General features: G+C 41.9%; 2 protein-coding genes across 4 annotated transcripts in view; one reads left to right on the top strand and one right to left on the bottom strand.

Annotated features, from left to right (window-relative positions):
• Positions 1-5,133, top strand: part of LOC138983615 (uncharacterized) — a 12,056-nt gene extending 6,923 nt beyond the window's left edge. For all 3 annotated transcript variants that reach the window (XM_070356891.1, XM_070356889.1, XM_070356890.1), the window contains exons 4-6: positions 1,414-1,596; positions 2,807-3,113; positions 3,689-5,133. In XM_070356891.1, the coding sequence (XP_070212992.1) occupies positions 1,414-1,596; positions 2,807-3,113; positions 3,689-3,958 (760 nt within the window). In that variant the 3' untranslated portion in view covers positions 3,959-5,133. The remainder of the gene's footprint in view (positions 1-1,413; positions 1,597-2,806; positions 3,114-3,688) is intronic.
• Positions 5,134-5,982: 849 nt separating this feature from the next.
• LOC138946040 (lysophosphatidic acid receptor 6-like) lies at positions 5,983-10,144 on the bottom strand. Its single transcript, XM_070317564.1, has one exon. The coding sequence runs from the start codon at positions 8,031-8,033 to the stop codon at positions 6,750-6,752; it is 1,284 nt and encodes a 427-aa protein (XP_070173665.1). The 5' UTR covers positions 8,034-10,144; the 3' UTR covers positions 5,983-6,749.
• Between the last annotated feature and the right edge of the window lie 3,564 nt (positions 10,145-13,708).

Below are 13,708 nucleotides of genomic sequence, written 5' to 3' on the forward strand. Positions count from 1 at the left end.
CAGGATGGGACTCGGCATATGTTCAGGTAATGGCATAATATGACCACTGAACATTTTCGTGCTGTTCCCATTCTGCGAACTTGGGAGTGACAGTGGTCCCCCGGTTCGGAACTTCGGGACGAAGTTCATTTCAAACGGGGGCGATTGTGACAGGGGAGGCTACCGCTCCTTTCACAGCAGACTCTGCACCCGAGTTGTTGGCCTTTAAAAGTCAACACCAGTGGATTGTAGAATTCTGTTTGTGATGGGGTCTGGTGGTTTCCGATTGTCTCCACAGAGCATTATCAACTCAACCCCACCCCCTGCCCTCCTCTCCTTATTTTTTGTTTCTTTCTTTCCTCTTTTTGAAAGCGGACAAACACTCAAGTCCTTAATGGCTCAAAACCGTAGGACTTTTAATATTAATTTTAACTTGTCTGTATGTTCATGGAAACCTTCGGGTTTGCATAACAGTTTTTATAGGGCTAAGAAATTAGCCCTAACATTTTCAATCCTGTTTGATTGCACTTCGCTTCCCGAGGTGATCGTAGTGTTTCGGCACACGGTTACAACAGCACAAAGCTTCGTAAGTTTGAAGGCAATGGGTTGACGAGTGTCTAAAGTATACCATGGTGTTTTTTCTTATTACCCGCTAAGTTTGTCAAAAACAGCCTTTTACGGTTTCGGAGAGGATTGACTCCTACACCGTTCAGCATGCTATAACGTTATTGTTAGACAGATAGGTGAACCTAAACTGACTGTTTTGGATACAAATGTGTTTGTTCTGTCCAATGGCATGCAAAACTTGTTCCGTTTTAGCTGTTCTGATTTTCTGTCGATTGTAATGCGGGAACCTTGCTTTTGTGAATTTGATTTTTGGGTGTGTGTGTGATGTAGGTTCCACTGTACAGACACTGTCTGATGTAAAACAATATATCTGTTAGTTGAATATGGTAGCCGGGGGAATGTATAGCCGTTTCAGTCATATAACTGGCTGTACAATAAACGGTATCATCACAAAGATCTGCACTTAGAAACGCATCTGCCTAGGTTTTTACTATGACGGGGTAGTTTATAGAGGAGACATACTATGGAACGCCAGAACTGACTTTTTACCCAGTAGAATCTACCAGCAGATTAGCAAATATACCGGGTATCTCTGCACTGGATTGGCTCTCTTGAAAATAGCGGTAGAAATTGTGCGAATAGGAGCTTGAGATAACGGTAGATTTTCACCGAGCAGGAAGCTCCGTCATTGGCCAATAAAAATACCAAGTAGAAAATGCCCCCACGGGCGCCGATACTGACGTTTTACTCGGTAGAATCTACCGGTAGATTTCCAAAATCTGTACTGATCTACCGGTAGATTCTACTGGGTTTAAAGTCAGTTTTGGCGTTCAATAACATATACCTCCTTCTCAACTTGTTGTTCAGTGTGCTGAGCGCGCTGCACGTGGCAGGCATGGATCACGTGTACGTGCACGGTGACGTCGTGCCGCGAGGACCCTGGTGGGACGAGCTCGGTATGCAGAACGTCACCTTCGTCAGCGTGGAACATCCAGACGCCGTCTTTCAGCAGCCTGTAGAGGTTCCTTCGCATGCAAGTGATGTCATTCGGTAGGTGTAACTTTCTCTTCGTAGATCATGGTATGGGCAGCGTAGAGCACCCTTACATCGTCTTTCAGCAGCCTGTGGAGGTTCCCTCGCATGTCAGAGATGTCATTCGGTAGGTGTGACTTTCTCTTCGTAGATCATGGTTATGGCAGAAAGGAGCACCCTGACATCGTCTTTCAGCAGCCTTTAATACGATTCCAGTGCACCATAATTTTTAATGCTATTTGACCAATCAGGACTGGTTCTAGATGACCCACTAAATGTTATAGCGGTCAGACTGGAACGCTTTTTGTTTAGCACGCTAAAAATAAACGAGACATAGTAATCATTTAAATCAACAATATCAGCGTGACTTGTTCTAAAGAGTGACACTTCAAATGTTGTCAGATAATACACCTTTTGTTTAAGAATACCGAAAAGCCTGTTTTGTCGGTGGTTGCTTTACAGAACGGCAAGGCACCACCCACCCTCTGAGTGTGCAATGCCGACCACCTCACTTGAACAAGTCATTGTCGAAGTTCTGAAGAATCAAGTGAAATTGCGTCATTCAATGTACTTCAGATATATAGTTATGTCATTTCCTGTCTGTCCGATGTTGACCAGTTCTGAATCTGTCGCTTGGACAAGAACAATCGAAGCAAATGAAACGCATGTTCAACATGGTTTATTTTGTGAGATTGTTGTGTGAGCGCATTTCACCTGTTAATATTCATCACGTCAAGTGTGTGATTGGCTGACCCAGGTCACGAGAATGCTTTGATTGACAGGCATGATCAGATAGGAACGATTCAATCCCCATTGCAGATGTTCTGTCCACTCCGTGGGGTCGCTTCGAAATTGTGACCCTCCACCACGAAATGAGTCGCATGTCACCTCGCGCGGTTCTGCGCTAGGCTTAATATAAGTCCGGGGAGTGTCTGGTAACAGTGTGAGGGTCACCTTAGTCACAGGCTTATAACTCAAACAGTTTTCGCTCTTTTCTAAAACGGTTTTCATCACTGGATAGAGCATAAAAAACTCTTTAGGAAAATGTAAAACTATGAAAATCATGCAAAGGTGACATGCGACTCATTCCGTAGTGGAGGGTCACAATTGATGATGGTCGAATATCATGCTGATATCCATTTTTTTCTCGACATGTCTGTTCTCATTTGCTCGCAGTCAGCATATGCCATATTTAATAATAACTCATATTTATAATTATCTATTTCAGATACAACGTACTGTACAAATATGGCGGCGTGTACCAGGATACGGATGTGGTTTGGGTCAACCAAGTCCCAGACTGGCTTCTCGGCTATCCCACCGTGGCTTGCCCGGAGTGGCCGAGCTATGGAGAATGGCCCGACACACTGAACCTCGGCGTCATCATAGCCAGACGTCATTCCCCCTTCTTACGTCACGTTATGTCCACCTATCGCTACTTCCGGGACACTGACTGGAACTTCAACGCCGTGTTGTTGCCGTATAGAACGTATGAGTGGTTCCCTGACACTCTCTACCTCGATGTTTTTTTGCAGGTGAGCTATAAAATCCCAGGTTTCTGAACAGTCCTGTTTGTATTTTAATTCATTTTAGATTAATTATATTTCAGTTGAAAAGTGTGTGTGTAACAGCGTATAAACATATCATGTCCCAAATAGGTCCTAGCTACCTGAGAGGACGTAAAACCCCAAAGTCAGTTAGTCAGTGTGTATGTGTGTGTGTGTGTTTGTGTGTGTGTGTGTGTGTGTGTGTGTGTGTGTGTGTGTGTGTGTGTGTGTGTGTGTGTGTGTGTGTGTGACGAGAAGGGACGATTAATATTTCTTCATTTTTATCATTTACTCTTTATATTTGATCCTTTTATTTCTGTGGAGGATTATGACAGGTTTAGCTATGCGTCATCGTTGGTAATAATTTAGCTTATCAAAACATCACCATAATTTTGTTAAAGGAAATCCTTTATCTATGATTAATGATATAGGATCTGCCTCGACCCCTAAATGAACACTAGTTGAAATATGTACTAAATGTCACAAAGTGGTGTAAATGTGTTCAAAAGCGAAACATTTTTGTTTCCAGTGAATTAATAATTCACTGCAAAACTCTCTTTCAGGCAATCTGCTCTCACGGCGTGTGCCATCCTGCCTGGAACGAAATTGACACCACCACCACCACCACCGACAGCGACATCGACAACGACAACGACCAGTCTGAATCCGCACCACCTTTTAGTCTAGCAGAGGTTCGCGCGGTTCATTTTCGGAAACCCAAAACCCCGGCATCCCTCTCCAGCCCAGAAGCCGTGAAGGCGGGTTCCGACATGTTTGCTGATATCGGAAGATTTGTGCTGGAACAAAGTGGACGAACAGATTTGTTAGAATGAATTTATTATACTTATAGGGGACTGGGAAAGGTAGATTATAAAAAAGGGGCAGCTCCTAATTTGCGATGCGACCCTGTGACATTATTGTAATTCAGTGTGACTGACAAATGTGGTTTTTTTCTCTTTCTTTTTACATTTAGTCAAGTTTTGAAATCAATTTTGAATTTTGAAATTTTGAAATTTTGAAAAATTTGAATTTTTTTAAATCAATTTAAAAACACTTTCACCTTATTCGGTTCCTGATTCCAAAAACATATAGATATGATATGTTTGGATTAAAAACACGCTCAGAAAGTTAAAACGAAGAGAGGTACAGAAAAGCGTGCTATCCTTCTCAGCGCAACTACTACCCCGCTCTTCTTGTCAATTTCACTGCCTTTGCCACGAGCGGTGGACTGACGATGCTACGAGTATACGGTCTTGCTGAAAAAATTGCATTGCGTTCAGTTTCATTCTGTGAGTTCGACAGCTTGACTAAATGTTGTATTTTCGCCTTACAGAGGCAAAACCGACATTATAAGATGTTTGGTGGCTTGTTGACAGACCAGGTTTTTTGTTGGTTCTCGGGGACCATATCGTCTTCGGTTTCATCTTTATCCAAGGAAGTTCGAGATAACTCGTCATACTTGTCTGTGACGTCAAACGTAACTTGTTCGTCGCTGTTCTTCGAGTCTGAAAATGTACAGAGCTGCTATCTTATTCAGTCAGTTTTGAGCATATTCCTTTTCTTTTAAGTGTTTTATTACGCTTGTTGTCAATTTTTCGATTACAGACATAAGTTGAAAATTGAACATGAGTCGCAGCAATTATCATCAACATTGATTGTGTCTTTAAGAGTGAATGCTTACAATCGTTGTCCTCGGAAACACGAATCCAAAGTCGCGATGGTTCCACACATCAAACAATCAGCCTCGTTGGCTTTTACTTTGACAATCCACGTTTCACCTGAAAGCTCAAACCCATACACCACCTCGATTTGTTACATGGGGAACAGCGTTATTTATTCCCCAGCTGGTTATGATTGAAAACTCGTGAAAATGATGACAAACCAACGTGGATGATATAGGAGAAGTGAGAGTAAGAATGGTAGTGCCAGAGCGAGAGTGGAGATGCCAAAACAGTACGTATTGGGATTAGTTTTGACAGAAAAAATACGCATAAATCATGTACCTTCTTCCTTTGCTTGTGTGTCTTTGTTTGACTGGGTTGTGTGGTGGCTTATTTTAGTGTCTCTGTTTTTTGTTTTTTTAGAGTGGTGGTGCCAGAGTGTGTGTGTGTGTGTGTGTGTGTGTGTGTGTGTGTGTGTGTGTGTGTGTAAAAGAGAAAGTAGAGGAGAGAGAGAGAGATCAGATGCTCGAGTTACAGAGCGCGTTTTATTTATTTAGTTCTTGTCTGTGTTGTTAGTCTGCGTGTGCATTTCTTCGTAATCAACTGCAAACAGGACAAGTTTAGTCAAAGGTTTAGTTTGTGCATATTAAAGCAGATCAAACACGGGGAAAGCCACCAACAATATCAATCGGTAATTCAAATTAGATATATTCAGTTAAAACGATGCAGTAATAATTCCGAAACAAAGCCATCGAAATGCAAACGCACGGACTAACCAGAATGCGAGATTAAAATGATTTGATAGATCGTTGAGTTCGATCAAATACATTTAATTCTGGATATTGACACAGTGTGTGTTTGTGTGTGTGTGTGTGTGTCTGTGCGTGCGTGCGTGCGTGCGTGTGTGTGTGTGTGTGTGTTTCTCTCCCCCTCTTCCTCTCTTCCTCTCTCTCTCTCTCTCTCTCTCTCTCTCTCTCTCTCTCTCTCTCTCTCTCTCTCTCTCTCTCTCTCTCTCTCTCTCTTTCTCTCTCTCTCTCTCCCTCTCTCTCTCTCTCTCTCTCTCTCTCTCTCTCTCTCACGCACACACACACACACATACACACACACACACACACACACACACACACACACACGCGCGCGCGCGCGTGCAGATCCAAAGACACACTCACACATGCCATAACAATGACAATGCTGTTGATTTTAATAAGCTTAATAAACTCGCACAATCGAGAGAAAACAAATCGGTATTCATACAATTCGTAACCAGTATCGCACATATCCAACCATTTTGATCAGATCGATCAGCACATGTATACAGTACTTCTGATGTTCGAATCGATTACCTCGTACGTTTTATTTCCATTGATTGATTTACTTCTTACGTGGCTGGTTTCATGGTAAGCTGATGACAAGATAGATTTGCGTATTTATTATTTATTTTTGGCTGGTTTATTTACTTCCTTCTTCTTGCTTGATTCGTGAGCCGTATCGATAACCAATTATCCGCCAAGAAACCAATAACTTTGAGCGATTATGTCATCGACCTGCGTCTGAGGCAGATTGGCGCTTATGCAAACGTGCCAGTAGTAGCTGTGATGCACGTGCTTCTCAGAGGTCAGCGTGACCAACAGATTATTCTGATATCCTGTGTAAACATCAAAACAAAAGAATACACAACAGACACCAGTTTTGGGTATATTCTTCATCAATATTTCGTCAGTCAGTCGCTGGCTTCTTCAGGATGGTAATGACAACTAGGCCATGACGACATAAACTTATGACGACATAATCCTGCGTACATTTATAGTTTTTGCTGCAGATTGGCATCGGTTTAACCGTAAAAGTTTTGCTTTACATGTCACTAATGGGAAACTGTTTCTTTGCTTTTCTTTTTAACTGCTCGGGTAGTTTACTTTCATATATACCACCCGTTTTGCAATAACATAACGTTCGGTTAAAATTGTTAGAATCCCACCGAAGACGGGCTGATGTCTCCTTCTCGCGAAGCTGCCTCTGTTGGTTTGCCACAACGAAATAATCTCACAATTTCCGCCCTGTATTTTGACCCAGTCAAGCAATATAGATAAAAGTTGATGGCACAATTGGTGTACCATAACACCATTGCCAAAGAAAACACCAACTGTCCGGTGACAAACACTTCGACGTCATCCGCTGCGTCAGCAAGAAGCGTGTTCTGCATGATCATGTACACACAAATCGGTGACGTCAGCAGCAGAAAGGACACGGACATGGTGATCAAGGTCAAGGACATGGAGCTCAGCTTCCGGTCACGTAATTTGAATTCTCCCGAACTTCCGGCGGCGAAATTCTCTCTCGCTTCTTTCAAAGATCTGCTGACTTTTCGGATGAGAATGGTGTTGGTTCCGAAGAGGAAAACAAAAGGGATGAGAGTAGAGAAAACAATATCCATCCACACCCAAACACGGTTGAAAAAGTGATCATACCAGTCGCTGGTAAAGCTGAAGAAACACTCGCTCTCGGTGGCGTTGCCATGGAAATCCATCGAGTGCCCGTAGAAGACGTGAGCGTTGAAGATCGTGCAGGTCGTGACGATGACAGCAATAACGATACCCGTGTTTCTTTTACGCAGCAAGTTCTTGGTCCTGTAAGGCCACAGAATGCCCAGCGCTCGGTGCGTCGTCATGGAAACAAGAAGCCAGGCGGACATCTGGCCTAGAGCGTAGGCACTCCACACTCGCACACGACACACAGCGTCCACAACGACGTGCCTGTAGTACCCGTGACGCGCGTAACTCCCCGAGTTGAGCTTGAACCCAAGAGAGTCCAGCACCCAGAAAATAGCGGTCCACAAGTTCAAGATATCGGTGACAGCTAAGGCCGAGAAGTACAGATAAATGCTGGACTTGTTGAGTGAGGGTAAGCGTCGGTTGACGATCAACACGAAGACATTCCCCACTGTCCCCACGAGTAGAACCACCGGCAGGAGAACTTGCTTGAGAAGGACTGAGGCGCTGTACGCAGGGTAAGTGTTCAGGTCGGCGGGCTTCTCAAAGTATTGGGTGACTCCTATCTCTGTCATAGCGTTCAGACCTAATGGAGGTGATGACGACGAGGATTCTGTTTCAGTGAATGGTGACGATAATGCTGATGATGATGTTGTCGAAGATTGTGGCGATGACAACATCAAAGTTGAAGCAGCAGAAGTTAGCGTTACTGAGGAAAACAGAGGAAACGTCATGACTTTAAATTTGTCTGGAAAAGTCATCCCCACACAGACGACGATGATCGACGGTAGCGATAAAGAAGGAACGATTTACTTATTCTCCTTCGTGAAAGCTGCTTATAAAGCGTTCAGCGGAGCAAGAGTGATAAAGGCGTGGGGGAGATTTGCTGCTTCACCTGTCACGGACAAAATCGATAGAATCTATCCGGCGACAAATCAAAAAACATTCATTTCACTCTCTCGGTCCTTAACTTCGCACATTAGTCCCAATCACTATTAGAACTGTGAGTGTGGTTGTAATTTATTTCCCATCAACATTAATGTTCTCATAAGACGTCCAACGTTCCCATGGCAATCACAATTAGGTTTTTTTATTGCTATTCTAGAATCCCATGGTAGTTGTAATTTATCTCTCTGGCGAAGTGGCGCAGTGGTAAAACGTCGGCCTCCTAATCGGAAGGTCGTGAGTTCGAATCCCGGCCGCGGCCGCCTGGTGGGTTAAGGGTGGAGATTTTTCCGATCTCCCAGGTCAATTCAACTTATGTGCAGACCTGCTGGTGCCTTATCCCGGCCCCCTTCGTGTGTACACGCAAGCACAAGACCAAGTGCGCACGGAAAAGATCCTGTAATCCATGTCAGAGTTCGGTGGGTTATAGAAACACGAAAATACCCAGCATGCTTCCTCCTGAGTTCTGTTCACGCGCCTAACATGCGTTGTTGAAAGGAGCTCCAGGAGTGCGAAAGAATGTGTATGAGTGTGCCTTGAGTCGCCTTGTGGTCAGATATGTGGGGGTTATGAATTCTCGTATTTATTTGTATTTATTTGTCTCGGTCCCAAGGTTCACACATCAATTGCAGTCACTATCAAAACTCATGTTCCTCTTTCGATCCTCAACATTTACACTTTAGTGTTCTCATAAGACGCAAGCAAGTTTTCCATGGCAATCACAATAATTACTGACAACATTAACTAATTTAGCAATAAAGTTCGCAAGTGTTTATTCCAGTCGTTCCTATTCCCACATTACCCCCAATCACCAGAATCATTTTGACTATTCACACGAGCGAGCACCAGGTTCTATTTCCAATTAAAATCACCAGAACCTCCTCCTAGCGGATTTTAAAAGGTTGACCTGAGAGCGTTAGAACAGTTTGATTTAAACATAATTCTGATGGTTTGCTGTACGTGACAGGGCTGTGCGTAAACGAGGTGTTTTTCTGGTAAAACACATTGACACACATTTTTTTTTCTGGACGCAAGCCTGACGCACCTGTTCGCCTCGCGGTTGGTTTAATCAATCATTTAGTGGTTCAGCAAATTCATTTCCAGGCTTGTTTTACGTTTGTGTAATGTTAGGCGAGAGAGTTAATATCTCCAGTACCCTTGCCTTCGTGAGCTCATGTTTCCTCTGTTGTCATAATGTAAAGGTTGATTGTAGTCAAATCTGTATGAGTTCTCATCTTGTCTTGTGTATCTCTCCCTGTTGTGTGGCAAATACCTGTTCCTTCTCGTGTTGTTTTCGTCGTACCATGATCTGTAACTCCTGTATTTTTCCAAAGATTGTTCTCTTTTGAAGAAGGGAGTGTCATTGTACTGACCTCTGTTGATGTTTGAAGAATCAAAAGGACGATTTCTAGTTGGATGCTTGTCAATCTCATGATGGTTTACATAGGCATTGTTCCGTCTGATGTCGATTGTATTCCGGGTTCCCAGTTGTTGTTTTTTGATGTCATTATATCCTCTTCTTTGTTCTGGGCTTGGTCTTTGTCCCGTTCTTGAGTAGTAGCTTCCATGTTGTATCTTGCTTTTGTTGTACAGGCTTTGCTTCCGTTTGTTATTTTTGGGGACTTCCCAGAGCATCTGGTACGTGTGACGTCCGATGTTTGCTGCGATGATACTGGAACCTTTACTGTTTGGGTGTACTTCATCACGATGATACTGGAACCTTTACTGTTTGGGTGTACTTCATCACGATGATACTGGAACCTTTACTGTTTGGGTGTACTTCATCACGATGATACTGGAACCTTTACTGTTTGGGTGTACTTCATCACGATGATACTGGAACCTTTACTGTTTGGGTGTACTTCATCACGATGATACTGGAACCTTTACTGTTTGGGTGTACTTCATCACGATGATACTGGAACCTTTACTGTTTGGGTGTACTTCAGCACGGAGATGTATTTCAGGTCTCATTGTGTCATGTCCTATGAAGGATACATTGTCTTCTTCATGTAGTTGCATATGTGTGTGTGTGTGTGTGTGTGTGTGTGTGTGTGTGTGTGTGTGTGTGTGTGTGTGTGTGTGTGTGTGTGTGTGTGTGTGTGTGTGTGTGTGTGTAGAGCGATTCAGAATAAACTACTGGACCGATCTTTATGAAATTGTTCATGAGAGTTCCTGGGCATGATATCCCCAGAAGTATTCTTCATTTTTTCGATAAATGTCTTTGATGACGTCATATCCGGCATTTTGTAAAAGTTGAGACGGCACTGTCACACCCTCATTTTTCAATCAAAATTGATTGACATTTTGGCCAAGCAATCTTCGACGAAGGCCGGACTTTGGTATTGCATTTCAGCTTGGAGGCTTAAAAATTAATTGATGACTTTGGTCATTAAAAATCTGAAAATTGTAATTAAAAGTATTGTTTTATAAAACGATCCAAAATTACGTTTATCGTATTCTTGATCATTTTCTGATTCAAAAAACATATAAATATGTTATATTTGGATTAAAAACAACCTCTCAAAATTAAAAATATAAAAATTATGATTAAAACTAAATTTCCGAAATCGATTTAAAAACAATTTCATCTTATTCCTTGTCCGTTCCTGATTCCAAAAGCATATAGATATGATATGTTTGGATTAAATACACGTTCAGAGAGTTAAAAAGAATAGAGATATAGAAAAGCGTGCAATCCTCCTCAGCGCAACCGCTACCGCGCTTTTCTGGATTCTTAATTTCACTGCCTTTGCCACGAGCGGTGGACAGACGATGCTACGAGTGTACGGTCTTGCAGAAAAAATGCAATGCGTTCAGTTTCATTCTGTGAGTTCGACTGAGCTTCACTAAATGTTGTATTTTCGCGTTACGCGACTTGTTTCTTTTTCTTTTCAAAGCGCTGTGTGCTTGCTTTTTTATTTTCTTCCCAAGTTATATTGTGCGTGTTATTATTTTTTTCTCGAAAATGTTTCGTGTTTCGGACAGAGAGACAGACAGAAACACAGACAGACGCAGACACAGACACAAAGACACACACACACACACACACAGACACACAGACTCATCACACGCATTGCAGAAGAGTCTCTCGGCTCATTACACCGTTTTCCGTCAAAACTTCATTCCCAATGCATGCAAATGTGAGGACCCCACGAAGAATTCATTTCCAGATTAGAAGATGTAATGGAAAGTGTACTAAAAATAGCTGCTGTGTTTTTTTGTTTTTTTTTAACCTAGTGCGTACTTTTGCCGTTTGTACATACATTTTTGACTCAACAATAGGCCCAGAAACTGGACGATGTGTTCTGCTAAAAATGAAATGTTTGTGCCAAGTTCTCTAACTTTTTATGTGGGTCCAATCCAACAAATTCAGAATTTTTTTTTCGAATTATTTTCTTGATTTTTAAAAATAATTATTCCAACAGATATTGTGCATATATACATATATTTCGTTTTCGCTAGCCCAGATTGACCCCCCCCCCCCCCCCCTTAAACCTGTGGAGATACATAGATGCATACATATATGCATACATTTTGTCATCAAATGTCCTGATGTACTTATTCTTGAAGTTTGAAGGGCAGCGTCGAAACTTTTTTTTTTTTTAATTTGTTTTATTTAGAAAAAAAAAAGAAAAAAAATAAATCATTTTTTCCAACTAATATTGTGCACATATACATATATTCTGGGCTAGCCTATTTTGACCGGGAGGTCATGCGTACATTTCGTTTTAAAAGGTCCTAGTGTACTTATTCTTGAAGTTTGAAGGTAAGTGTTGAAACTTTTTTATTTAATTTTTATAACAAAAAATTAAGGATTTTTTCGATTTAAAAAAAAATTAAGGGTTTTTTTCAATTAAAAAAAAATTCATTATTCCAACAAATATTGTGTACATATACACATTATATAGCTATTCTGATGGACACGTGGGGGAATTCGGGGGCTGTGATTGGATGGTCTCTTCCGATCATCAAAGCATAATGCTACGGAAGTCGGCCATTTTTGCCAATAAGACAAAGACGCATGGTTCCGGTTTACCCATCTGTACCACACGATGATTCACTATCGACAACAGCATACACTGACAACTTGAAATTCTTCTCGGGAATGTTTTTCAGCTTTACACATGTCGATGGCATACCCTTTTCTGCTAACTTCCCGATGAAACAGGACTAAAACAAATATTTTCTGTTCCAAAACACCACAAAATGCCCAAAGTCGAATGATGTAGTACAAACAGGGGAGTAAAACGGAACAGCCGTTTTTGTGTGCCTGTGAGCTCAGCCGTTGCCGACTGACACAAACTTTCGCATTCAGCTTTTCTTATCTCGTAACTCTACACTAAATACCCCACTTCTCCTCTGAAGTATTGATGTACAACCCATGGCACTAACATTCATGTAGTCGTTTATAACTGAGGTTAAAAAATTCGCTTCATGACGAGACAAGTATAAATGCCATATTCACCCAAACTGAAAACTTCGCTGCCGTCTGCTTGCGTTGTACGGATTAGCTGTTCTCTTTTCCCCCCCTTGTTGCATCCTAGTTCTTCAGTTGTTTCTAGTTTTCCGTTGATGTTGTGTTTTGGTCTTCTTCATAAGTAGTCTTGTTCAAAATTAAAAAAACTCAAACTTCTTTTTGTTGTATACGAATGAACTAATAAAAAGCTGTTTAACAGCTGTGTTGTCAAATGCGCATAAGAAACGGCGTCTGCTATCACAACCTGAGATCAACGCATCGACACAAAAACTGTCATTTCGTAAGTTTGGAACAACAAATCAAGGTCAGAACAGGTATATAATCGCTATTGTATTTTCAGCGTAGCAATAGGGTCCGATATTTAGACTCGAACAAGTATAATGCGACTCGTCTTCGACTCGTCGGCATTATAGTTACTTGTCTCGTCTAAATATCGGACCCTATTGCTTCGCTGGACTGGCCTTGTCAGTTTTGACCGGGGGGTCATTCTGGGCTAGCCTATTTTGACCGTGAGGTCATTCTGGGCTAGCCCAGAATGCCCCCCCCCCCCCTCAAACCTGTGGAGATACATAAATGCAAACATATATGAACAGCTATTGTGTTTTCAGCGTAGCAATAGGGTCCGATATTTAGACGAGACAAGTATAATGCCGACGAGTCGAAGACACAGTTTGGGTGAATGGCATTTATACTTGTCTCGTCATGAAGCGAATTTTTTAACCTCAGTTATAAACGACTACATGAATGTTAGTGTCATGGGTTGTACATTAATACTTCAGAGCCCCCGAATTCTCCCACGTGTCCATCAGAATAGCTATATATGTACATTTCGTTTTAAAAGGTCCTTGTGTACTTATTCTTGAAGTTTGAAGGGAAGCGTCGAAACGTTGGTGGTTTTTATATTTAGTCAAGTTTTGACTAAATATTTTAACATCGAGGGGGAATCGAAACGAGGGTCGTGGTGTATGTGCGTGCGTGTGTGTGTGTGTGTGTGCGTGTGTGTGTGTGTGT

Source organism: Littorina saxatilis, linkage group LG13 (genome assembly GCF_037325665.1).
Source record: "Littorina saxatilis isolate snail1 linkage group LG13, US_GU_Lsax_2.0, whole genome shotgun sequence".
Taxonomy (NCBI): Eukaryota; Metazoa; Mollusca; class Gastropoda; order Littorinimorpha; family Littorinidae; genus Littorina; species Littorina saxatilis.

Coding starts and splice junctions, on each gene's coding strand:
- LOC138946040 (XM_070317564.1), bottom strand. CDS start 8,033: ATGACTTTTCCAGACAAATTTAAAGTCATGACGTTTCCTCTGTTTTCC.